The 27,725-nt window shown below is 42.0% G+C and overlaps 1 protein-coding gene across 3 annotated transcripts in view; it reads left to right on the top strand.

Moving 5' to 3' along the window:
- Positions 1–415: 415 nt before the first annotated feature.
- LOC131691330 (mucin-2) overlaps positions 416–27,725 on the top strand; it is a 147,310-nt gene continuing 120,000 nt past the window's right edge. For all 3 annotated transcript variants that reach the window (XM_058977653.1, XM_058977645.1, XM_058977636.1), the window contains exons 1-2: positions 416–1,029; positions 24,552–25,023. In XM_058977653.1, the coding sequence (XP_058833636.1) occupies positions 25,015–25,023 (9 nt within the window). In that variant the 5' untranslated portion in view covers positions 416–1,029; positions 24,552–25,014. The remainder of the gene's footprint in view (positions 1,030–24,551; positions 25,024–27,725) is intronic.

The raw sequence follows: 27,725 nt of genomic DNA, 5'->3' as shown, positions 1-27,725 counted from the left end.
TTGAACGCATTGTAAAACGGAGAAAGAGTGAGCAATATGTCAGGATCAATCTCACCTCATCATTCGGCACTTAGTATAGCCTTTTTCGTTCCCCGACATTTTAGCAGAGACCCCGCGCACACACCTGAATGCAACTTCGCTCCGGAGTTTTTAAAGAGCCCCAAACCAACAGAAGAAGAAAAAATGCACGAAGCGCGCGCGAGAGAAACTGATCGAGAGCACGCAGTAAAACGAAACGTTTTTGCGAGCCACGCTCACGTTGCCTTATGCATGCATGGAAAAGCTAACGAAACAAGAAAAAATATCGTTATTACCGTTTTACGGGGGTCTCTTTGAGTTGCTGGAGTTTGCTGGTTGGTTTTAGGTTGCCGGAGTTCGTCAGCAGCCGCGGCAGTTCAGTAAATCGACGGCTTTTATTGGATAAGCAGCTTTTTTCAGCGAGCTCCTCTTTTTCTTCGCAGTAGCAGCAGGCTAACAGAGTGTGAAAGGACCCCCCAGGTCTAGTCTGGCAGGACGGACGGTGAACGGTGTGTGCCGGATATAGATATCTGAATTATAACGGAAAATGTGATTTTGTAGGTTATTTTCGAATGAATCCTGGAACATCGACAGACAGCATGTAAATCAAACGAAGTGTTCCCCGTTCAGTAGTGCTGTGTTGATCCGAGGTTCCCCGTTTTGGATTTAAGTGATCCCTTGGTTTGTTCAAAGTGTGCCCCGCAGGCACCAAGCACCAACCCCGTGCTTAGGAATAACAGTGTGAAGGGTAGTGAAATTGTGCTACCTGGTTGATTGTAGGAAAGTGAATGTAGTTACGACATCCAGTGACGACGACCTTTTCTCTTCCGCCAATATATGGGCCTATCCCAGTGTGGGCCAACGTTTCGTAATACCGTGGGAGCGGAACAGTGACAGTGATTACGAAAGTTTGCGAGGAGTATCGATATCAGGAATATAAGGTGCCAAATAGTGCGATCCCGTGACCAGAACTGAAAGCTGGCAAAACCCAATTAAATGAAACATCAAGAAGTAAGTTTATTATTGTGGAATAAGTCCATATATCATGCATGAAATCTATCATCGACAAAAACATCGTTAATCAACTCGGACAAATTTCCGGAAAATGAACCACGCACAATAACGAAATTCCTCGGCGCGTGAACAACTCGTACAAATCGATTATAATTACTCCGTCAGCTCCAGGGGTGTATCGTCTGACGTTGGGTTGATTCGGCGGACCAATGGTGACCGCGTTGGACGGGGCGAACATTGTTTTATTGCACAGCACATATCGGTAAAAAATCTCGAAAAAAAAAATAATGTTGCCGATCTGTGCACCCTAACAGAAAGAACAGGGTGTGTGGGGAGAGACCGTGCGCAGAAACGCTCTCATGAAATCGAGAGTGATCGCAGACCATGACTCCAATCCACTGTTACCCCGGGTTGATAGTGAGTGACGTTGGCGGGTGTCGGTGGTATGCGCGGTAGCTCCACTGCTTCAGGCTACCGCCGGAGACCAGCCAGTCAGCCAGCCAAGTCAGCGTTGAGCTCTGAAAAGGAGGTCTCGAGATATTGCGCAACTTGGCTGCTGCTGCTGTTTTGGATGAAATCTTGTACGCTGTTGGCCATTGTGAGAGTGCATGGGAGAAAGGGAACTGCCGCAGGTTGGTGCACGGTGGGCAGTTGCAACGCGGGGAGGTTCTATTCAGAATGTTCTGTTGGCTTGTTGGAAGAATGTGGAGGGAACGAGATTGATCGGTAGAAAAACTTGATAATGCAAACTTCAAATATCAGAAGTTCTCAGACAATTTCTAATCAATCTTTAGAAAGGCGAGGTCCTGCGTATTCACTAATTTTGAATTTCAATCCTACACATTTCGATTAGTTTGAATAAAATTATTATGAATTATTCCGTAGGAACTCTAGAATACTAACTATTTCCCATTTGTTTGCCATAATCTAAATCTTTGTGCGCTAAATATCAATCACAAATTTGTTTTGATTCATGACCTCGAAGTGTAAAAATTACTTCTTCGCCCGGGCAAAACGACTACGAAAATAACGCGAAACGGATAAGAAAATCAAAACAGCAAAAACCGGTTAACACTTATTCAGATTGATCGCAGAATCATAAAGCGTTGGCTAAATTCGCTAAAATTTGGGTCAAATTTGGACGAACCATGATCTGACGGGTAGCTGCTGCAAGCATTCGGCTCCCAATTCGATTCTTTATTCGCGATTAATAGTTGAATATAATTTAAATAGATGTAACGTCTATCAAATAAAGTAACTACTTCGATTATCAAAACACACTGGAAAAGACTACTTTCTCTTGAAAGGGCCTCTTCCACTACTCTACGATCAACACCAATTAGGTCGACGTCGTTCGTCTTGCCAATGAGTATATAATACTATGTGATAGTTATACCGATCTTTCGCAATTCGAATCTTCGTAATGCGTCCAACGAGACGCTATGTTGAGCATATTGTTCTGATTCAATCCTTTTTCAGTTTAATCACCTTCGTTAGGACATGTTTTGGCGTTGTCAATTGCAGTTCGTTTCAATGAATCGAACACCTCCTTAAAATTCCGTCAGTACTGGTTCCGCTATTTATCAAGGAGTTGGCGAAGATTAAAATGGTTTTTTCTTTCGAAGATCGTTGTTTCCGGATTCTGACGACTAGACAGATGATTCAACAGATGGTTTTGCAAAGCTCTCTGACTTCGTAGTTACATTCGTTCGACATAGAAAGAATATATGCATTAATGCAATCAGGAGGCATTCCTTCTCTCTCGAATCATTTTGATCGCGTGCTTCGTTGCTTCGTATAGTCGGCTGATTCTGATTTTTAGAAGTTCGATCGGAATGTGCTCTTTCCCAACTCTCTTACCATTCGTAGATTACAAATAGTTTTCATCACTTTGTCTACAACTTATTATTCAACCCCTTTTCTGTTTTCACTGGCGGATCGAAGGAGTCGCACAGGGAGGCTCGGACCCCCTTTTTCCGTTCAACCAGAACGCGTTTGAGTAGAAAAGCTTCCATCAACATGTGTTTCCGTTATTTTCTAGTTCCAATCTTTCATAAATTTTTCACATGATGCTAAATTGTTTCGTTAAATTGCAGAAATTCAGTAAAATAAGTCAAAGTATACTCCAAAGAAGCTTCTTTAGAAAAAACTACAGAAGATAGTACAAGTCACCATCGATTTAGGGGGCGTATTCGTAACGTCCTCAGGGTGACGAATGTCCGAAGCTTATCACTTTTTCGATGTTCAACAACATTGACAATACCATCATTATCATAGAGTTATTTTTAGACAGCGATTTCAGAGAACTCTGATAAATAAAGCAAAGGTCAGAGATCCTAAGTGATTTCCTTGAGGGGCCATTACAAGCCAATCCGGAATATCGCTAGTAAGTCCAAAGAGCCTAGTCTATTCTATCCAGAAAGTAGTGATACTTTCAGGACAACATCTTTGAAAAATGCAGCTGGCAACAATTCAAAATGGGAAAATTTCAATTGAGTCCAAAGCTATACATAATTTACGCCAACTTCTATCAGCTCACTTGACAGAAATATTTCGGTGACATGGTTTGCTCCTCCATGGCATGTCGGAAAGAGAAAAAGAACGTTCAAATTTTCCAGGACAATTTTGCTCTAGCTCGTGTTTGGCGAATAGGATAAAATTGGTTGGTGTTAGTTACTGACGAGGAGAATCCGAAACATTAAAAAAAAACCATCCACTAATTTTTAAAGCTTGGTTCAACTGAAGCTGTAGAGTTTGATTGTCGGAAGGGCATACTTCCAAGATCTCCCCTTACAATTGCGGCCAAGACGGAAAATGCCAGCCACTAAAATACTGCTCGAGACCAATCGCGTGGAAACGAGCGTTTATATATTCGCACTTGAGACCGTATTTGTAAATTCGAAATGGTTAACGCGTCGACTTAATCATTGGGGCGTTTTTGTGTTTGCAAGATTGTGGACATAGGTGTACGTTGGTGATCGCAAGTATATGTACGTGTTTACGCCTAGGTTTGTTTCATCGCGCAAGACTCGAGCGTTTGTATGTTAGGGGATTTGATTGCGTATTTTGCGTGTATAAATTCGTTCGTATAATCATGTTGCCGTTTGTATATTCGCGTGAGCTCAGGATTGTTCGCATGTTTAATCTTGATTGTATGGTTCAGATACTATAAGAGAATGAGAGGTGACTGAAGTTTACAATCATGAATTTGTTGCAAGGTAAACATCTGCTCAGACGTTGATTGTCTTTGAAATTCACTTATGTATTCGTCAGCAAGGGTTACTATCTTCACCTTATGGCTGCAATCGTTCGATGGATGTTTTCGTAGACGGAATATACACGGACAACCTGGAGCCATTCACGTGATGGATTGCTTCATATAGTCGGCATATCTCGATTTTGTGTAGATTGGTCGAAATTTACCCTTTCTCAGTGGTTGATTTTCCCATTATCTAGCGTAGGGCAGTGATGCTAAACTCGTTCGTTGACGCGTAAAAACACTCTTAGTAGTCCATGCTTGTCGTGCATTCACACTCGCCCATGCTCTTCAACGTATTTCTTACTTGCGAGATAACACAGCACACGAGCATTCGCCAGAAAAGCTTCATGGAATTACGCTACATACTAGATGAAAGCTTGGGTTTTTTCGCGAGTATTCCCGCTCGAGATTTTGCTTCAACCGGGCGCGAAACGATGAAGAGCGCTTGGCATGCTATTCTTACACGCCCGCGAACGAACAGTCTTGGTGTGCTTCTCGCTCGTTTCGCGACACTGGCGTAGGGGGATGCACATTTTTTTCGCTAAACTCATCTTTTATTGTACTTTTTGGTAGAACAGATACAAAAAACAACTTAAAAGCCACTCCAAAATCATGAGTCAGCAGGCTTTTGCCTGGATCACTAATCACGACCGGTACTGGAACGTTTTCCTTTCTACCTGTTGATCGGTTTATACAAATTTTGCGCGTAGTTTCTGGCAACGTTTTCCTTTAGCCCTGTCAGCATCTTTTCGTTCTAGTCACCGTTGCTACAGATTTTTTTCTTTTTTTAAGCTAGTCTTATTTCTCTAAATCATTCTCTGTTTGACGTTTGGTCGCTACAAGCATTCGGCTCCTAGCTTGATGCTTCTCACGTTTCGTTGTATGGTAATCGACTTGTGATGAGGTTGCCACCGCCGTTCTTTTTCTTCATTCGCCCGATTCGAGTCAGACACTGCTTCGAACCAGTCTCCAGTTAATAACCATAATAAAATCATTTTTATATATTTTTTTTTAATTTGACTCGATTTAGTAAAACAGTTTTAATCAGCAAATGAATATAAAAACTGTAAGCAATCTAATCAATTAAACTAAAACTGCTATTTGATTATGTTGCCAGGCATCTTACACCCAAGTTATCAATAAACATCATAACGTCACCTTATTTCTGCATTAGATCAGCAGATAGGGCAGTTTTCAAGAGCATTAAGCTTGATGCTCTAATGCTGATATAATGCCAGGATATATTCGTCTTTCGTCTGCAGAGATTGACAGCCCGATTTCTGTATTACAAACACTGTTATTGAGAACAAATGAAAAACTGTCAAAATCTAAAGACTGTTTTTTCATAAATTATTTTTATTTGACACGGCTCAATGTGTTTGCTTTACTGAGCCGTGAATCTTCTATATATACAAATATTAAATAAACAAAAAAATGTAAGATATAAAAAATATGTTCTCGCCTGTTCGAATCTTGAGCTCGGTTACTTACTGTAGCGCGTAGTGATCTTTTTACGCGGCGGGGATACATTTGCTGCGTCATTTGCTACAGATTGGTGGTCTTCCGGTCTACCTTCTCTGCCATTGTTGTACACGTATATGTCATCATCTCTATTATTGATTCGGTGCTTACAATCGGATGTTTCTGTCTGCTTCTTCTTCTTGTGTGCCACGATTGTGTATCTGCCTAAGGCTTTTCAGTGACTGTATTAGCTGCTAGTTTTGACGCACTGGAACCAGTCATACTTATTGACTTTTGAGTTGCAGATATTGTTTCAGCAACCGTTACTGGTGTCTGCTGCAGTAGATAAACATTCTCAAACAACTCGCATAGTTTTCTGTGATATGGCGCCTGACTATAGAACTGATACAACATATTTGGGTATATGTAACAGCCGCGGATTTTGACCATCAGGATGGTTCAAGCACGTTCAGTCGAATCGTTTATCTTTTGGCTGAAAATTTTTGTTGAAAGGGAAACTTCTCTTCCCACGAAGTGTGCGTAAATGTCTCTGCTTACGGGTCCGCTTAACAAATAATAATGTTACTGTTGAGTTGGCACTAGCTTAGTTTCTCCTGCTTCCTGTTCTTGCGTATGACGATTGGCCATCGGACTTTTTGGACTTATACATTTTCGCTGGCGGTACTGGCTGTTAATTTTGCGGTACTGGGTGCAGTCATGATTGACTTTTTTTTCGCAATAACGGTTCAGCAGAACATCTGAACGGCTATATGTCGTTTTGTTGGAGCCAAAAACTAAATTTTAAGTTAAACACAGTGGCTGGTGATATTCAATATTGTCGTGTTCGTCCGTCCTTCTCTTTGAGAAGCGGAATATTTATTGAAGAAGACAATGGATCTTAAACTTATGGACCTTATCTTTATACAGTTTCATCAAACATGAAACTATGTACAGATAACTTTCAGTAGTTTAACTGAGTAAGAAAGATTTACAGTACTGTAATCGGACAGGATACCACGGAAAAGCCTACACAGAAGACCCCCTAGAAAAAATCATCAACTTAAATCAAATCCAACACGCAGCCTTCAACTTCATCTACTACTTCATAAACACTTTGTCAATGTGTCTTTTACCTCGAGACATAATCCAATACCACCAACGAAGAGGTCAATGCAAATTTATTTAACCTGCTATAAAGCGTATAAGTTAACAGACTAGTCACAAATAGGGTTGTGGTACCGGTAATACCGGTACCGAAAATCCCGGGAATACCGACCCATTTTTGGTACCGTAATACCGGTACTGAACAAAATCCAGTACCGGTATTTTCGGTACTACACATTTTTTTATGACTCTGCAGGGGATCTGTTTCAAAATATCGGTTTGCAAGATAACGTTTAATCATATTAATTTGCCTTCTAGATAAATCGTTGAGATGACACCTTTGTGTGCGAATGAGGTGGGGCCACCATCATAATAATTCTAGAAGTTAAAGTTTTATTAGGGACATTCTGATCCATTATTCACTGGGATAATAAGACTATGGTCTAGGTCATGTCTGTATTTGGTTTGCTCTTAAACCTTTATCTATAAAAGAACGAACAGCGATTTAGTAGTTAACAGTTTTAGACGTGGGGCGATTTGTAATTATTGGTGATCGAAAAATTAAGCAAAACTCCACAGTTTACAGGAAAGCAAGGAGCCTTGATATGCGTTAGAGAATAGTAGGCAAACGACATAAAGGTCGAAACCAATTTTCAGAAAAGCAAGAAAGGAAATGCGATTAACCTGCTCGGATTTACTGCCATTCTCGCTTTGATTTACTGTTGTTAATAGGGTTTCATAGATTTACCATCTGTTCAAGTCGACGAAAGTCGCACCACTTAGCAGTTATTGATTTCAAAGTGGCCTAGATTTCGAAATAAAAGAAGGTGCCGCATACGCAAAATATTTTCTGCTGAAATGAGTCCTGCCATTCAGAATCAATTAAAAACAATAAACATTTTTTTTTTGATCAGCACAAATCTATCATATGAGAATAAGGTCATCAGTTTGAGCATTCAATTTCAGTTTGAAGCTTTTTTCAAATTTAAAAAAAATATTCGAGTACCGGTACTTTACTGTTACTACCGGTACTGAGGGCTTGAGTACCGTAGTACCGGTTCTCGCCAAAAAGGGTCGGTACTGCGAACCCTCACAAATAAACACACAAAATACATAGAAGATGTATATACAATCGTAGCCCGTAAGTCCAATGGACAAACAAGCACATCCAACCATGAGGAATACATCATCATCAGAGATGACAGTATGAAATAATATAATAACGCCAGAGAAACTAAACTAAATGTAACAAATCTCGTGCACAGGACTCCACGGATACCAAATAAAATTCTAGTTTTATATATAGTACTCGTTTTTAAAGAATTCTACCGAATGAAGAGATTTAATTTTTGCGTTATTCGCTCGAAAATAGTTGTACGAATAATATATTATAAGGACCGTAGCTTGCACAGAAAATGTGATTTTTTGAGGCTTTTGAAAACAACGCTCAGATTTGTTGCAACTGTTCGTGGTAATCAACCTTCTTGACTTTGACGTTATCATATTTGTTACGTTGTTGTTGTATATTGTTCTGTTTTATGCAGCCCTCTGTCTCAGCTAAACTTTTGAACGTTACCAGTACTATGTTTCTTACATGGTAGAACTGTATATAAGAGACTTCCGATAGCTTAAATTCCTTAATGCGAGTTTGGTTCAAGTCAATCACAGTAGCATTGACATGCATGATCGCATTCTTCTTCTGTTGTTCACTCATTTTCACTTAACAGCTTGTACAGTAGACTGGTTCAATTTTTGACTTTTAGCTCCACCAGGCTTTTCTGATTCCTTTCATGGTCCTTAGTAATTGTGCAAATTTTGGTACCGATTGGTTGTGTCTACGGACCCTCCAAAAATTTCAATGTTTATATGGAAGTTTGCATGTAAAATCAGTTAACATTGAAAAAAAATATGATTTGGGTTGCTATGATTAATAATAAAATCCACTTGTTTTGAAGTCATGCTGCTTCTTTAGTTAATAACTTTTCTCAGCGAATTTTCATAAACTTTTAATGTTTCACGAATGTGTTCAGTAGAAGATTACCTTTAGAAATATATAGTGTTCTGATTAATTGATTGATAACGTGATTTTTTAAGATTTTTTTTTCAATGTTAACTGATTTTACATGCAAACTTCCATATAAACATTGAAATTTTTGGAGGGTCCGTAGACACAACCAATCGGTACCAAAATTTGCACAATTACTAAGGACCATGAAAGGAATCAGAAAAACCTGGTGGAGCTAAAAGTCAAAAATTGAACCAGTCTATTGTACAGTGTATAAGCAACAAAGCGATAGTTAGAATATTACGTGTGCTAAACCGGTGGCTGTTTGCGAAGCGATTTTTAGCCTTTACTTAAATCAAGATGAGAAGATAGACTGATTAAATTGATTTAAAGGCGCTTTTAGACCAAATATACCAACATGTTTCAGCTTTGTGCATTCCGTTTGGTAACTGATTCCTTTTTTTAAATATATTTGACACGGCTCAACGCGTTAGCACAACTGAGCGGTGGATATCTAAAAATGTAAGAAAATATCGTTACAGCCTGTTCGTCGGCGGGTCTTGTTGACGCACCTTACTGCTGCGTGTTGAGATCCGCTTACTTGGTGGTGAAATATTAGGTGCGTTGTCTGCCGCCCGAATGGGGGTCATTCGGTTCGTCTTCTCTCTCGTTTTCGTTTACGTCCATGTCGTCATCGGTCAGTTTTACATGTGATCCGTTGCGTGTGCTCTCAGTACGCCCACGATCGGGTCGTTGCTGGTCATTACGTTCTAGAAGTAATGCAGATTTGCTTTTTTTATGTCGATAATTCAAAATTTGCTCTCTAAAAAAATAGTATTCTGCGTTGATCTCTTAGATTTCTGCGTTGATCTCTTCGATTTGAGTTGTAATAATAATGTAGAACGTATTTTTGAAGCAGTTGAATACAACGCTTTCTGTCAACATGTGATGACAATTAAAACCATCATATGCACTCATCCTTGACATAATAAGTGAAGAGATGAAAAATTACCCCAACATTGTCTCACTTCCACTGAAGACACCGACAGCACTAATGCCATCGCCGTATAATCGACGTCATTTGATCCACTCACCGACGACGAACTGGACATGTAACACCGCGCAAGAGCAAACCTCGGCAGCTGCTACTCAGAGGCATTTATTTATATGTAACAAGTGCCTTTTCATTAGCATTTCGCACTCACACCAGCGACGACCCGAGCGAGGGAAAGAGATGCCGATTGATTGGGTTTCAGGAAGAAAATGGTTCGAGCTAGAGTTATAATATAGTTATACCTAAATAGTTAGTGGCATTGCGAAGCGTGCTGAGCTAGTGCGCACCACACGAGGGTACGGGGGATCGAGCAGGGAGCTGCTCGATTGAAAGTTGTTGAACAATTTGCAGTGCTTCGTGGCAGCGTATCGAAGCAGGCTAGGACTAACAGGTTGTGAATACAAAAAAAAGTAAACTGCACCGCCGATATACTGACAGCGACTTTCATACGTCGTCAGCAGACAAAGGTGACTATAGAAAACTATAAACTCTGTGTAAAAATGGACTGGCTACAGTATAGTCCTGGTGAACGTTGGAAATTAATCTTAACTTGCACCGAGAGAGTTGTGCTTAAAATTTCAATAGGAGAATTGCAGAGGTCTAGCATCGACACCGGGGTGAAGTAACTTGATCCGGTTCAGACTTGTAACCTTCTCTTTTTAATGTCGTCACATACAGACGACGTGCGCACAGTCAAGTGGATAATGACAGTATGGTGGTGGCTAAGTGGAACCGATTAAGGAGCACCACTACAACGGCTGTAGCTGCTGTTGTTCCGCAAGGTCGCCTGCATTCGTACTGATTCGTGTCAGAATCAGGTTGTTCTCGTAGGTTTTTTCTTTACTAAAGTCACAACAGCCACATTGATTTTGCAGGTTCGTCGCTCGAGGTCGCTGAAGTCTTTTGTTTCGCTAGACTGTTCACCCGATGGCGATGGTTGGCATTCTGCATTGTTTATGGGATGAGACCAGGAAATGAAGTTCGAAGCGAGCAACATAAATAATAATTACTCCGATGGAAATGTTACACCCTCAGGAAGGTTAGGTTATGACCGAGCAAGGCCATCCCGATCAAGTTCTGCATGGTGGGATAGTGAAGCATAACTGATAAAAAATTTTGATGCGTGCATCACAGTAGCCATTGCCTATTCAATGAAACCGAAATGGGTGGTCCTATCAAGGAGTACCTGATTTGTTTTACGCTAGCAAACTTTCGAAAAATTCGTTTTCCATTCAAGGCTATGTGATTGTCAACAATAACCACATATGTACATGTGTTGGCCATCAATACGGCTCGGTTCGCCGTGATTGAGCAACATTCCGCGGGAAAGGTTAAAAGAGCCGTGACAGAAAAGCAAATTAGCAGAATCAATGGTTTTCGTTCCTTTTTGAAAATCAATTCGAACACGTACAGTTTTCGCAAATAATTGCAACTTTCGAGCTACGTGATCTTTCGGTGAGGCGATCATTCGTCTTCGTCGCCAGTGTAGTATCCCCTCTTGGATTTAGTCAATGTTCGGAGGAATGGTAGGGACATGCACTGTCATGGAGCATCGATTTTTTACATTTAAGTTTCAGAAAGTATGTTGGAGAACACAATTTTTTAGAATATATCCAGAAACCATGAATCTTGGAGATAAGTATTCTTGAAATCTTAGAATTTATTCGCGCGGTCGAGAAAATTGATGCAACTGTTATTTGCGTCGTTTTGTTTTGACATTCAAAATTACACGGTGAAATGTGACAACCCAAAATAGGGTGCATTGTTTTTTTTTCTCAGTTTTCGAAAATAAATCCCGGTCCGGCATGCGGAGAACCAATGATACTGACATCGTTGCTCGTCGCCTACTAAGAAAACTGTTGGGCTTTGGGATTTGTTGTCAAAACCAACTTGTCATTGTTAGTACGTGCGTTAGCGACGTAAGTTGCACAATTGGAAACATATAAATTATATTGCAGTTTTTTATGCGTTTCTATTGATTGAATAAACAATATTTTAGAAATTAATCAAGACGAGTCATTATCCATGTTCCGAGAGATTTTTCTCCATCAGTTTAACCACCCGTCTAGCTAAAATTGTACCAAGTTTTCACAACCGAACGAAAAATTTCAATTTTCCTTTTCTTTTTTCCTTCCGTGAGCTTCAAATCGGCACCGCTAAATCATAAAATGCATCAGATGCAAAGCATCAATAACATACACCGCGATGCCGATGATGGCTTTGCGCTTTTGTACGAAAATAAATCCGTGTGTATAGTAGGGTTTCACTGATTGCATCTTGCCCATCCCGGCAGAGCAGCCGGGGTGGTCTTTTTGACTGGTGGATGCTTGATGCTGTACTTTCTCATTTTTGCGATGCACTGCAGCCAGCGAAAGTTAACGAACGCTATGGCGGAGAAAAAAAAATGATGCATTATGCTCTTCCTCTTGCCCGATTATCCACACACCCAAAACGTGGAGTGTAATTTTTCTAACTTTTACTCATCGACTCATCTTATCACTACGTCCAATCTCCGTCGATGGTTATTGGATTGGATTAATTTTCCGGCTACTGATGAGATTTAAATGTGGGAAAGTGGTTTGCTGGCGTAACACCCAGCAGCTCAGATTTTGATCATATGCCAAAAACAGCCTTGACAAAACTGATCCGTAATTTAACGGGTTTGATTACGTGTATCGATGGCGACAAAACAACAGTCGCAAACGCTAAGTTCCGGCTTAACGATTCACTGACCAAATTTTAAAGAGTCAACCTTTCGTGACGCGAATTAACATTCAACATTCGAGCGCCGAGGCAAAACAAAGCACATTGGATTTGTGCAAAAATGTGTTCCCCTGGTGCAGGCAGGCAGGGTTTCCACAGGTACACCGCCTACTACTACTAACAGCTGGTTAAATGTCATTTTTCCTGTTCGACACAAAGTTGTTCGCCGGTAGCCAGCCCCATAACTCGCGTCTGGTCTCAGGCTGTGTGGTGCGATTTTGCAGTAAAACAAATCTGTTTTAGACATTAGGTTTCTTTGCGAAGTAGATGTTCGTTCATTTTTTTGATTCCTTGTTTCCATGCAGCTGAAGTTTTGTGTTTAACCGGTTGCGGACTGGACTATCTGTTCGTGTAATGAAAGGTTGTGGATATATTGTTGTAGGATCTGGAAAGCGTATAGCTTTAATGTTACATTCACTCAGTATCAATCTTGACACCCCATCTACTAAGGACAACTACAAGCTTATGAGGCTGCAACGTATGCGGAATAAAATTTTGACAACCCTAGCAGCATTTAAAACATATTGCAACCCTGCGCAAGGCACACAATACTAAACGTCAAACTCTAGGCGCACATGTTTTCAATATCCAGTGTTGATTTTGATCCGCTAGGTGATACAACGTAAACAAAATGGCAGTTAACGTGGAACAACGACGAATAAACATTAGCGATTTTTTGGATAAACATCTCGACTGGAGTAAATCAAGGGTAGTCAATTATTTCGTTGCAACTGAAACAAGTCGTAGTCCCACTCTTTGAAACATTTTGTCACCATAACAAAATAGAAAAAAACTGTCAGAAAGTCCGGTTCTTATAAATCGTGCGGCTTCGGGGATCATAAGGTAATGCGTTAACTGAAAAAAGTGTGGCTGAATAAACAGCGGAGGGGGAGACAAGAGTGATAAACGAGACAAAATCCCACAGACCCACTAGGAAGCATCAAAAATCGGGGGCTATCTCTGAACGAATCGGGAAAGGTCCGCATCGCCGCTCATCAATCTAACTACGAGAGTCTTCAACATGATGCTCCCTCTAATTTAGTCGCTTACCCTGCTAGAAAAGTCGTTGAACGACTGGGCACGACCGGCCAACCAGAACCGCTGACTGCCGGAAACGTTACGGACGAGGAATTATTCTTTCAAAAAGCTGAAAATTGCAGGAATGTCCGATAGGACTAGACACAAACTCGTTAATGCCACAGTCACCAACCTTGTGATACCTTCTTAAATATTAAGGTATCGTGAGTGAGCACAGATGTCCCTTCATCTACAAGGGCTCCCGCTTGAGGACTATAAGGCTATCATCGGTATAGACAATCTACACCTCGGGAACCCGTGGCAGCAAAATGTAGATTCGCAACAAACGCTTTCGCGAATTTCCATAGCACTGTAGCCACAGATCCCGATGGTTTGTTGAACGAGTATCTGCGAGACTACTGTACTCTCGACATCATGGGAATTATCAATTCTGTCCAAAACGTATAATCTGAGGAAGATCAGCGAACTAGACAGCTGCTAGAAGAAACTGTAGGGTGAACCGATTCCGCATTAGGCAGACCTTTTGTGGAAGACAGATAATTTTAAAATTCCAGATAACTATCGGATGACCACAAGCCGTCAACGTCCTTGGGAACAAAGCTGCAGAAGCAGCCACAGATGAAAGAATGCGTTAGATATGGTAGCGGAATATGAAAAAAATGGGAACGCTCATAAGCCTAGAAAGGTAGGGCTTATAATCGCTGATTCGTTATTAATTGCAAAAGGTCTAGTGAAGTAAGGTTTACATGGCTTGCTGCAGCGATAATCAACAGAGTGTCACTCATTCGTTTTCGAGCTCTCCATCGAGACAGAGGTTGTTTTTTCTAGTCCGTAGTGCTGTGTGAGGCGATAAAGAATAGTTTTAATCCGCATTCAAGGTTATTTTGCCAGTTCGGTTCGGTCCTCAGTCTTTTGTTCGCGTGTGAGGATTAAACAATAGCCAGCTGTATAAGCTGGATCGGTTCGTCGTTGGACACCAGTTTAAAGCTAAGTGGTTTTTGTCTTTTGTAACACATTTATTGCTTTCTTCCGTCTGCGCGGGCGCTGACCCCGTGCGTTGACGTTTTCTATGGTTCCCTCTCCGGATGGTCAAATGGAAGTTGAATCGGGTTCAACTTCTAAGGCTCCCCCCCGGCCCAAATGCTATCCAGAACTCTCAACTGGTCCATTTGTGGTCTTCTTTCGGCCCAAGACTAAATCACTGAATCTTCTTCAGATTTCTAGAGACCTGACGGAACGGTTCTCGGCTGTGACCGAAATTTCAAAGGTCCGCTCGGACAAGATAAGGGTGTTGCTAGCCAACTCAAAGCAGGCAAACGATATTGCTTGCTGTGAGCACTTTACGCGGGATTATAACGTGTATATTCCGGCTGTAAGAGTACAATCCGAAGGCGTCGTAACCGATGAGAGTTTGACGTGCGAGGATCTGCTGAAGTACGGGGTTGGCCGATTCAGAGACCGCTTACTTCAGCCAGTTAAAATACTTGAGTGCAAACGTTTGCACTCAGTAGTAGTTGCGGGGGATGGTTCAAAAACGTACCCCCAATCAAACTCTTATCGGGTGACCTTCGCTGGTACCGCTTTGCCAAATTTCGTCCTCTTGCACAAGGTTCGTCTGCCTGTGCGTCTGTTTGTGCCGCGGGTCATGAATTGCACAAAGTGTAAACAACTGGGTCACACAGCCACCCATTGTAGCAACAAGGCCCGCTGTGGAAAATGCGGGGAGAATCATCTAGATGATTCGTGCAGTAGGCAAGCCGAAAAGTGTCCTTACTGTGCGGAGAGTCTGCATGATATCTCGGCATGTCCCGCGTACAAACTACGCGGGGATAAACTGAAACGTTCCCTTGCGGGACGATCCAAACATTCTTTCGCAGAAATGTTAAAGAATGCTACGCCACCATCCTCAGCAAACATCTATACTCACTTGCCTCCTGACGAGGGCGAGGCTGGTAACCCACAAGAGGGAACATCTACTAGGGTGCCTAGAATTTATAGGAAGAGGAGGAACACTTCCTCTCGTAAAGTTCCTTGTAAAGGCCAGAAGGTGTCCCTTGAGGGGGCTCCGAAAGTGACATCTATTGGAAGTGTTGCAACCAAACCGAAGCAATTAGCTCCTGGTCTCGGAGGATTAAGCTCAGAGAAGGAGTTCCCAGCACTTCCAGGAACATCAAAAATCCCAAGTGTTCCTTTGTTTCAGTTCGAGAGTAATCGCAGCACTGGAATTATAAAACTCTCGGACATAGTGGACTGGATAATAAAAACTTTCAATATTACTGATCCTATTAAAAGTCTTATGTTAGCTTTTCTCCCTACAGTGAGAACATTTTTGAAGCAGTTGACTGCTAAATGGCCCCTCCTCTCAGCGATTGTATCCTTCGATGGCTAACTCATCGAACGAGGTCACGGATTTGATCACTGTTCTACAGTGGAATTGCAGAAGTATCATCCCGAAAATCGATTCCTTCAAAATTTTAATAAATAATTTGAGTTGCGATGCATTTGCATTATGTGAAACTTGGTTAACTTCCGACATAGAACTCAACTTCCACGACTTTAATATTATTCGCCTGGATCGAGACACCCCCTATGGAGGAGTGCTTTTGGGGATCAAAAAGTGCTATTCCTTCTACAGAATTAACCTTCCCTCGATAACAGGTATTGAAGTTGTCGCTTGTCAAGTAACAACCAAAGGCAAAAGCCTTTGCATAGCTTCCATATATATTCCCCCCAACACCGCGGTTGGGCACCGACGGCTACAAGACATCTTAGAATCCCTGCCAGCACCGCGACTAGTTTTAGGAGACTTTAACTCTCACGGTACAGCATGGGGTTGCCTCTATGATGATAACCGGTCTTCCTTAATTCAGGATCTTTGCGATAACTTCAATTTGACAATTTTAAACACGGGTGAAATGACACGGATTCCTGCTCCTCCAGCGCGCCCGAGCGCCTTAGACTTGTCCCTTTGCTCAACATCGCTGCGGTTAAATTGCACGTGGAAGGTAATCCCTGATCCCCACGGTAGCGACCATCTGCCGATCGTAGTCTCAATCAACAACGGCTCAAGGCCATTGGAAACAATCAATATTTCGTATGACCTCACACGAAATATCGATTGGAAGAGCTATGCTGCCGCGATATCCGACAACATCGAATCTACTCAAGAACTTCCTCCGGAGGAAGAGTACAGCTTTTTGGCTGGCTTGATTCTCGACAGCGCGAATCAAGCTCAGACTAAGCCAGTACCCGGCGCGAACATACAAAAACGTTCTCCCAATCCCTGGTGGGATAAAGAGTGCTCAGACGTGTACGCAGAGAAGGCCGCCGCGTTTAAGACCTTCCGGAACGACGGGTTACCCGCTAGTTTTCGACAGTACGCGACGTTAGACAAGCGAATGAAGAGTTTGATGAAAGCCAAAAAACGCGGATATTGGCGCCGGTTCGTCGACGGATTAACGAGAGAAACATCGATGAGCACTCTTTGGGGAACAGCCCGACGTATGCGAAATCGAAACAGTACTAATGAGAGCGTGGAATATTCAAACCGTTGGATATTCGATTTCGCCAAGAAGGTTTGTCCGGATTCCGCCCCGGCACAGAAGATTTACCGCGCCGCGTCTCCTCACGATAGCGCGAACGAAACACCTTTTTCGATGGTGGAGTTCTCACTTGCTCTCTTGTCGTGTAACAATAAAGCTCCGGGGCCAGACAGAATCAAATTCAACTTGTTGAAGAATCTGCCTGACTCTGCCAAGAGACGCTTGTTGAACTTATTTAATAAGTTTCTCGAGGCTAACATTGTCCCACTCGATTGGAGACAAGTGAAGGTCATCGCCATCCAAAAACCAGGAAAACCAGCCTCCGACCACAATTCGTACCGTCCGATCGCAATGCTATCCTGTATCCGGAAGTTGTTCGAGAAAATGATCCTATCCCGCCTCGACAATTGGGTCGAAGCGAATGGCTTACTGTCAGATACACAATTTGGCTTTCGCAAAGGCAAAGGGACGAACGATTGTCTTGCGTTGCTCTCAACTGAAATTCAACTGGCCTATGCTAGCAAAGAGCAGATGGCATCAGTGTTCCTAGATATTAAGGGGGCTTTTGATTCAGTTTCGATCAACATTCTTTCAGAGAAGCTGCACCAGCATGGTCTTTCAGCGACTTTAAACAACTTTTTACTAAACTTGTTGTCGGAAAAGCACATGCATTTTTCGCATGGTGACTTATCGACATCACGATTTAGCTACATGGGCCTTCCCCAGGGCTCATGTCTAAGCCCCCTTTTATACAATTTTTATGTCAACGACATTGATGAATGTCTTGACAATTCCTGCACGTTAAGGCAACTTGCAGACGATGGCGTGGTGTCTGTTACGGGACCCAACGCTGTCGATCTGCAAGGACCATTACAGAATACCTTGGACAATTTGTCTGCTTGGGCTATTAAGCTGGGTATCGAATTCTCCACGGAGAAAACTGAGCTAGTTGTATTTTCAAGGAAGCGTGAACCAGCACAACTACAGCTTCTATTAATGGGTCAAACTATCGCTCAGGTCTTCACAGTAAAATATCTAGGGGTCTGGTTCGACTCGAAAGGTACTTGGGGATGCCATATTCGGTATCTGAAACAGAAATGCCAACAAAGGATCAACTTTCTTCGTACAATAACCGGAACATGGTGGGGTGCCCACCCAGGAGACCTAATTAGGTTGTATCAAACAACGATACTGTCGGTAATGGAATACGGATGCTTCTGCTTTCGCTCCGCCGCGAACATACATTTCATCAAACTCGAAAGAATTCAGTATCGTTGTTTGCGTATCGCCTTAGGGTGCATGCAGTCGACCCATACGATGAGTCTCGAAGTGCTGTCGGGCGTTCTCCCGTTGAAAAATCGATTTTGGGAACTCTCATATCGATTGCTCATTCGATGCGATATCTTGAACCCGGTCGTGATTGAAAATTTCGAAAGGCTTGTTGAGCTCAATTCTCAGACCCGTTTCATGTCCCTGTACTTTGACTACATGGCGCAGAATATTAACCCTTCTTCTTACAATCCCAACCGTGTGCATTTCATAAATACTTCTGAATCTACTGTTTTCTTCGACACATCCATGAAAGACGAGATTAGTGGAATTCCGGACCACATACGCCCACAAGTGGTTCCAAACATTTTTTATAATAAATTCCGAGAAGTCGACTGTACTAAGATGTTTTATACTGACGGATCAAACCTCGAAGGATCCACTGGCTTCGGTATTTTCAATCAAAAGTTCACCGCCTCCTACAAACTCAGTGACCCTGCTTCAGTTTACGCCGCAGAACTAGCTGCCATTCAGTATACCCTTGGAGTCATTGAAACATTACCCGCAGACCATTACTTCATCGTTTCGGATAGCCTCAGTTCCATTGACGCTATTCGCTCGATGAAACAAGGCAAGCACTCCTCGTATTTTTTGGGGAAAATACGGGAGCTACTGAGTGCTTTATCTGACAACTCTTTCCAGATTACCTTGGTATGGGTCCCTTCTCATTGCTCCATTCCGGGCAATGAGAAGGCAGACTCCTTAGCTAAGGTGGGTGCCTTAGAAGGAGACGTTTACGAAAGACCAATTTGCTTCAGCGAATTTTTCAGTATTACTCATCAGAGAACCCTCGAAAGTTGGCAAACTTCGTGGAGCAGTGGAGAGCTGGGAAGGTGGCTACATTCGATAATCCCTAAGGTATCGACGAAACCTTGGTTCAAGGGGATGGATGTGGGTCGTGACTTCATTCGTGTGATGTCCCGACTCATGGCAAACCATTACACGCTGGATGCACATCTCCGGCGTATTGGGCTCGTGGATAGTGGTATCTGCGCTTGTGGCGACGGCTATCACGACATCGAGCACATTGTCTGGGCGTGCACCGAGTACAGTTCCGCTAGGTCTCGGCTAATGGATACCCTGCGGGCCCGAGGAAGACCAACCAACGTCCCGGTTCGAGATGTGCTGGCAAGCCGCGATGTCCTCTATATGTCTCTTATATACACCTTTGTGAAAACCATCAATATACAGGTCTAACTGCCCCTTGTTATCTCCTTATCATTCTCAGAACGCTCTTCCACCTGTATCAAACCATCTGTATCGAATGAGCCAACAAACACGGGACCTACGGCACGAACATAACACGCTGAACTCGAAATGTAGCCGATCCACATCTGAGCCGTACTACGAAATCGTCTGGAAAAACCCCTGCCATCTTGAGGAGGACCACCCGGCGTCCCAGTACATGATTCCCCTGATGAAGGCCACTCGAGTTTGTAATCCATCCGTTGATCTCACGATGCCTGAAACTGAAATAATTTTCTCTCCCTGCCATCTTTGTCTACCCTCCCTCCCCTGACTCTTATACCCAGAAGTAACACCCCTACCTCCCCCCCCCCAATATCATCACGAAGCATTTAGCTCTTCTTGTCTCTTCTAGTTTTAACTATTATATTATATAATCTCGTTGAAATTGCCCAACTCTACTACCCACAAAAATAACTATAATTACGAATCTTTACAAAATTCAATCATGCCCTCTAGTTATGCCTAGTTTTAAGTTAGTCGTAAAAATTGTCCCCCTTAATTAAACATTATTTGCTCCAATAATCTCACTGATAAAAATGTCAAACCATATTGCCACAAAAACTAAATGACCCCCTAATCTTACGAAAACAATATTATCCCCTTGTGTAGATATATAAGATAGCTATAAAATCGCATTAGTTTCATTTTAAAAAAATCAATATGTAATCCCCTAGTTTTAAGCAATTTAAAATGTAAAACAAAACAAAATTGGCACCTTTAAGCTAACGCAACGTGCCTTATCAAATAAACGATTTGAATAAAAAAAAAAAACAGAGTGTCACTCAGCTCACATCTTTTTAAAGGGCCAGACTCGCTGATCCCTCTGCCCTGAGTCAGTTCCGACAGTTTCTGATTTCCGTATGTGGAGACATCAAGATGTTTTACCAGATAAAAATACGGAAACGAAATCATCAATTGCAACGGTTTCTCTGGTGTGACAATCCGACCGATCACCCGCAGATCTATGTAACGAACCTTTGGGTTAACCTGCTCTCCCGAGTCACCCTAACACGTGAAAAATGTGAGCGCGGCAGAGTTCCAGATTATCCAGAAGACCCTAGAAGTGATCAACGAAGTTAAAGCGGTATCCTCCAAAGACGAGTTTGAACTAAAAATTTCCGTTCAAACTCAATTAAAGTCTTGTATGGTCTTGGAGAAATTCCAGCCATTGTCAGGATCTAAATACCTACTGTCGGATAGAAACGAGTCCACAAAATCAGTCCTCGGGATGCGTTGAATACCGAAAGCTGACGCGTTCGCCTACACGTTTGTGCATCGCGGCAATCTACAACCACATTCCCACCAAGCTTAAGGTGTTCAAGATACTAATGGTTTTGTTCAATCTACTGGGCTTCATCCATTTCTTCCTCTTAAATGAAAAGTACTAATACAGCTAGACAGTATTCGTATTTCGCGTTGCTACTTCCGACCTCTGTTCCCGAAAGACCTTTTTCAACTTAAGGTTCATGTATATGTCGACGCTAGCGAGGCAGCGTATTCTTGCGTAAGCGTACTTCCGCCCATCCACAGAAAGGTGTATTGACCTATCGCTAATTGGTGCCAAATCCAAAGCCCCACCCCCTGAAGGCTTTTATTGTCCCTAAACTCGAATTGATAGCAGCAGTTCTTGGAGTCCGCTACCTGCAGCAGTTCTTGTAGTCGATACAGAACTATCGTACTTTCGAAATCCAGCAAAGCTTTTTGGTGGACAGATTCTACTACAGTTCGGGCATGGACCATGGAATATCAAGTTTGTCGCTTTCCGTATCGATGAAATACCATTGTAGACCTCTAGAGGAATTGTTATGGAAACTCGCTCAAGCGAAGACATATTCTGCAGAAGCCTATCCAGCTCTATCTACAGAGCTTGGCCGTTTCTCAATAGACAAGGACTTCCTTAAATGCGCAGTCGAGGTAGTGATGCCGTATACGCTCGAAGCTAAGTATCTGGGTATCCTACCCAAGCAACGTCCATCTTATTATAGTCTTGTATCATAGCCGCTTTCACCACGACAATCGTGAGACTGTCGTTAACAAGATGCGTTAACGCTTTGAAGTAACCAGAATACTGCGGTTGATTAGCAAAAGCAACTCCAAGAGTACGTACAATGGCCTCTCTTCTATAATTTCGAATAAAAAATGGACGACTATTCACTTCTGGACGGATTGGACCATTTCGGGCCGGTAATCGTGCGAGAAGGTAGAAGCCAGATGAAGCGATGGATTTCTGATTACCTGTCTTACAGCAAGAGCTGTTCATATGGAGGTGGTGCATAGCTTGTCCACAGAATCCTGTATCCAACATAGTTCAACATCGACAATGCTACATGCTTTCAATGTGCCAGTAGAGAGCTGTATGCTGAGATCGCCTCAAGAAACAACGCACTAACTTTGACTTTCACGAGTGCACAAACGCGACGGGAACTCATTCCCTCTGGTGGCGCTTGGGAACAGCTCATTCGTTCGGTTAGTGACAATAAGTTCGATCCTTGATCCACCCCGAAATCCAGATGATGAAACACTCGAGATTATCATTTACGAAACAGTGGTTATGGTTAACTATCGACCCCTCAGTTACGTCCTACTAGAATCAGTGAATCAGGGGTCATTTACGCCCAATCACATTATTGCGGGCTGTCCTACCAGCTTCAAAATCCTCCCAACTGAATCCGTAATTGGTGTGGCTGAACTCCGGAGTAGCTCAAAATTGGCACAGTTCACAACAGAGTTAGTTTTGGTGGAGATGGATGAGAGAATACTTACCAGTTATCACTCGAAGATGCAAGTGGTTCGAAACCACAGAAATCTACAAACTTGGGGCTGGTGGTTGGCGAATCGTTGAGAAACCACAGATTTCGCAAAGCTCTCTCGAAGACTAGGGCAGTCGCGAGGAGTAGTAAACCTGGTAACGAACCTCCAGATATACAGGACTACCATCAAGGTTTACGGGTGGCAGAGTGTCGTGACGGAAATCCTTCTCTCGAACTCATCTCATCAGTAACTGGTATCAACTTGGAGTCACGCAGACGATAAATTTAAACTAGCATCAAATTGGCACCAAAATATATTTCTTCCTATAGTTTCAACATGTTTCTTTTCAAGTTTTATTTCTATTTGTGTTTACTTAAAGAAATATGATCAATGTTAGTTCTTCTTTATATATTTTGGTAGTCCTGAAATGCATCGTTCAATGGTTTGTTGTCCATGGAAAGAGTTGTTTTTCACTAGAAAAAAAAAGAATGTTAGTAAGGCATTATATCTGAAAAAAAACTTACTGTGATATTGACCATAAAGTTCTCAACGGATGTAACCTGTTGTCGCTGATCGTCGGTGGCTTTTTATAGTTTCAGTTCTTTTCAAGTTCTATTTCTATTTTTATTCATTTAAAGAAATATGATCAATGTCAATTATTCTTTAAATATGCTGATGGTCCTGAAAAACCTCGTTTAATGACTTTGTATCCATGGAGTTATTTTTCGCTAAAAAGAAAAGATTGTTAGTAGGTAGGTATAGTTAAAGGACATACTGTGATATTCAACATAAATTTCTCAATGGAAGTAACCTACTGCCGCTACATTGTTGGTGGCTGTGAAATTAAACAAATAATCAATGATATTCATTTGAATATTGAAACTTGTAAAGAGTAACAAAATGAATAAGAGGCGACATGGAAAATTTATATTGATGCAAGAGCCTGCCAACATGATCATCTGTTTGAGGTCGGTTACCAAATCTAACTCCAGTAAATGTTTCATAGACGTCACGAACCCGAAGCTCTCTTTCTCCGAAAAATCAATGTTGAAATCCCCTGTTATTATGAGTAATACATTTTCGTTCGGTACTAGATGCTTTTAACAAAGGCTTAACTGTCTCCTGAGTGGCGTCCGGTGAGGAGTATATGCAGCGTAGCCAGTTAAATGACTACAACACTAATATTGCCATACTTTTCAGCTTCCGAAAGGATGCATCTTTTTGCTCTGAGTTTGATATCTCACAATCATCAGCGTGATCGAAACAGGCGAAGGTCCTTTTCCAAATAGCAACAATTTCTAAAGCGCCTGAGTTGCCGACGCTGGCAGGACTGTCAAAGTAAACTGCCGAATGTAAAATTGGCACAGCTGTAACGTAGTAGGCAGCTTTTACTGCACTCCGCCCGTCTGTCAAGCTTAGAACTAAAATTGTGACTTCAAGAAGCATCGCTCCTAAGACCCAATGAAATCAAAAGCCGTTTTTTGTCATTTTATCAGTGAGAGAATCGAAACCCCGAAAACGCTCGATCAATTACAAGTTCATTGAAGCTAGAGAACTATCCGGGCCTCTGAGACCCGTTGCCTTTTTGAGGGTTAAAAAACTTGAGATTTTCAGCAGTTGACATTCTTATAGGTCTATAGAAAGAGAATTGTTACACTGGATGATTATACACGCTCATTTAAAACCATGCACATTCTTAACTAAACTAAATTTGCAAAGCTCTCGATGAAAATCAGTGAAAAATTACCGTGAAAGGCTTATTGTACATCATTCAAGTAATGGTTGAAAAGTTAATCTGATTTAGTCTTATCCATTTTCCAACGAAAATCTTACTAAGTTTGACAGAACTGGCTGTAAGTTCCAAACGCGTGAGGACCGCTTCGTAATCAACAATCACGTACATACCCAACTTTTACCAGAACTATTAAACAACCGCAATCTTTTACGCTCTCACTTCCTTTTCAGTCGTTGGCCACCGGACACTGAACCTCCCATTCAAACGTACAACTGAACCGACCGGGAAGCCTGATTAGAATTCAGCTCAAGTACGGAGAAGAACGCGTCGGCGGTGCATCCAACCGATATTCCGGGAAAGCGCGCGCGTGTGTGTGTGGTGCATCCGTTCGTGACCAAAAGTGACCAATGAAATCGTTTGAAGTCGGCTAATACACTGAACGAAACGAATTACTAAAGGGCTAACGCACTGTTATTTGAACTCGCTCACTTCGATCGGACGTTGGTGTTCTCGGAACAGTCACACAAAGTAAGCTGGGCGTGTGGTTCGAACTACACTACAAACAGAAAAGTGTTTATCCAATAAACCGAAGAAGAGGAGAAGAAGGTAGAAGAAGAAGCAGCAGAGACGGCCGTAAGTGGACTCAAAACAGAAGAAGACAACAGACGCAGCGATAATTGGAAAGACGCAACAATGTTTCCGGTAAGTGGAATTGTTCAGCTTTTTACCTGACTGTGTTTTGATATGTTCGGCGCCGAGTTATGATCGAAGTGGTGATGTATGATCCCGCAATGAGTGCGGTCAGAAGGGGGTGTGATTGAGGCTACCGACTTGTCGGTATACACATTGGAGTGACTCTTCGGTCAGTTCGAGTGTCATAGTGTAGAGGCCACTCGTCGTATGCTGCTGGACATGTTGCCGCGGCGGTAGCAGGTCGAAATTGAATGAAATTTTGTTTATGCAATGTGTTACCATTTTGCATATGTGGGTTAATTGATTTTGTGTGAACAGTTTTCTTTTGTGATTCGTGTCATATTGAAGCATGGGTGTTCGACAGCGCTCAGACGGATCTTTGCAAGAAACATTTCATTTAAAACTTAAACTATAGATATATAATGAGACGGGCGCCTTAATAACTAAGTTGGATTTCGAAACATCTATAGTTTGGCAAAGCAAAAGCAAATTATAGACAGCAGTGTAATTTGTCTTATTTCTATCCACGCGATGTTTCGGCTATCGTCTAAACAAATCGTGGTACAACTCATTATTACTGTTATGGCGGCAGTCATAATTCACCGGGCAACGAAACGCTCTCTTTGTGCGCCATATTTCGACACTTTTTTCTTTGCGTTCAGTTGTGAGGAACTGAAACCCGTTCAAAAGAAAAAAACATAAAAGATCGGGAAGGCAACTTACCCGAACGCACCCGCAACCCTGCAGCAACGGTCTCCATTGTCTTAGCTGTCAATCAAAGTGCAGTTATATTTTCCGCCCACTCGTAGTAGGCTGACTTGCCGTAATCGGTGTCGTGCTGCGTCAATGGAAGGTAGCCATCCTGAACTAAATTTAGCGTCGTACCCAATGCGGTTGCGCAAAGTTGGCAAAGATCGCCATTACCGCATCAGAAAGACGGGTACGCCATATTCACCACCAGCAAGACAATTACGTGTCGGGAAGGGCGGGTCTGCCTTGACATTACCGTTAGAAACGATTGTTATTTTGATTGAATTAGATCGACCTCAAAAGTAAAAATAACATTCAATGTTAACAATGTTCAATGTTCAAATTGGATTAGGTTTTCGATGGAAAGATACAGATTGCAATCTTTAAATATATTTGATAGTAGTTGAGTTATGACTGTCATCGCTCTCTAATTAGACAGCTCGTATTCACTATTAAATGCCGAAGGTTGCTTTGATCGGTAGCACTCTATTGCATTGCATCAAATCGATCGAAAATTTCACTACGTTTGGTCATTGACCGAGCTCTACCGACTTCAACTCGCAGTTATTGTTTACCAACATCCAATTATGACATAAGCAGCCAATTTTTACCAACCTAAATTGGAACGTTTCCCAGTGTCGATGAACTAACACAAAACAACACAATAATAATAATAATAACCTACAATCCGTCATATTTCACCAACGAAAAGAGCACCGAAAAGGCATGGCAAACTACGATGGCTATCTTGTACCCGGCGCCCGGCTAATGCCACGTAAGATGTAAGGAAATATTTTCTTAGATTTGCTGCAAAAGAACGTCGTCTTAAATCGTGCCAATACTAAATATCACCCGGGTCGGATAGAATGTCGGTCGCGACATTTCGGTAGCGGCGGTTGCAGTGTTGCAGATCTACTTGAAGGTCACCTAGATTGGTTGAGCGGTACTAGCTTCAGAGAAGCCCTAGGGGAGGATTGGTTTCGGGGAGAAGTTAGCTGCGGGGTTTTCAGTTTCAATCATATCAATAAATATTAGACGTTACCTATTAGTAAATCAATTACAGAAGAAGTTCAATATCGCTGTAACGGTTGAAGTTTTATGATATATGTAGGACGATATTTTTCGCCAAATAAGGTCTTGATTCTTAGTGATGAATAAAACACCCTCTCTACTGAGTTAGTTATGGTTTCCGAAAGTTAAATAGGTAATAGAATTTGCGTTTCGACTTCGTCTCGTCAGAATCCGACTCTAACTTAGTGACAGGACTAAGCTAGCGCTGAATTGACGCTAGCTCCAAGAACTATTTGTGGCTCTGAGCAAATGTGGCTTGGAACAATGTTCTCCTTTCTCCACCAAGGAGAAATATAGCATTGTTCCGAAAGTTATTTTTGGAATTTTTGTATTCGTTTGTCATCGCTGAGAAAGGGCCCCTATTGTTGGCTCGAATCAAAAGTTGTTGAAACGTCAATTTACGATAAATTCATCCGGAGTGTTCATTTGTGTTTACATTTTGCTAGCGTTGCTAATTTTATTTTGATTCCACCACCCAATGTGGCTACGCCACATCGCTTTTGCGCGTGCTGTCCGACTTCGCTGCCGCTCGGTCTATTTTGTCTTTTTTAGCATATCAACTTTGAACCCTCATATAAAGTTTACCAGCCCCATATTTCGATCAAAGGCAGATATAAGGCTACATTTTAACACATTTCTTAAAACAGCTGATGGTAGGTCTATATAAGAATGCCTCGAAAAAAATCGAGGGTAGTAAATAAACGAAAGCTACAACAAAAATCTCGGTTTTATTTGTGTAGCAAACATGAAATAATTTTGAGCGGCCCAACATGAGCGTTAACTGTACCGAAAGCTTCACTTTGGATGACGGATACATTATTGGTTCCACGCGAACGTCATTTGCCCCAATCCCGTGTCATCATACGATCCACAGATCTTCACTAATGCAG

The sequence above is a fragment of the Topomyia yanbarensis genome, chromosome 1 (genome assembly GCF_030247195.1).
Source record: "Topomyia yanbarensis strain Yona2022 chromosome 1, ASM3024719v1, whole genome shotgun sequence".
Classification (NCBI taxonomy): Eukaryota; Metazoa; Arthropoda; class Insecta; order Diptera; family Culicidae; genus Topomyia; species Topomyia yanbarensis.
The sequence above is the reverse complement of the archived record's forward strand: the minus strand, read 5'-3'. Positions and strand labels throughout refer to the sequence as shown.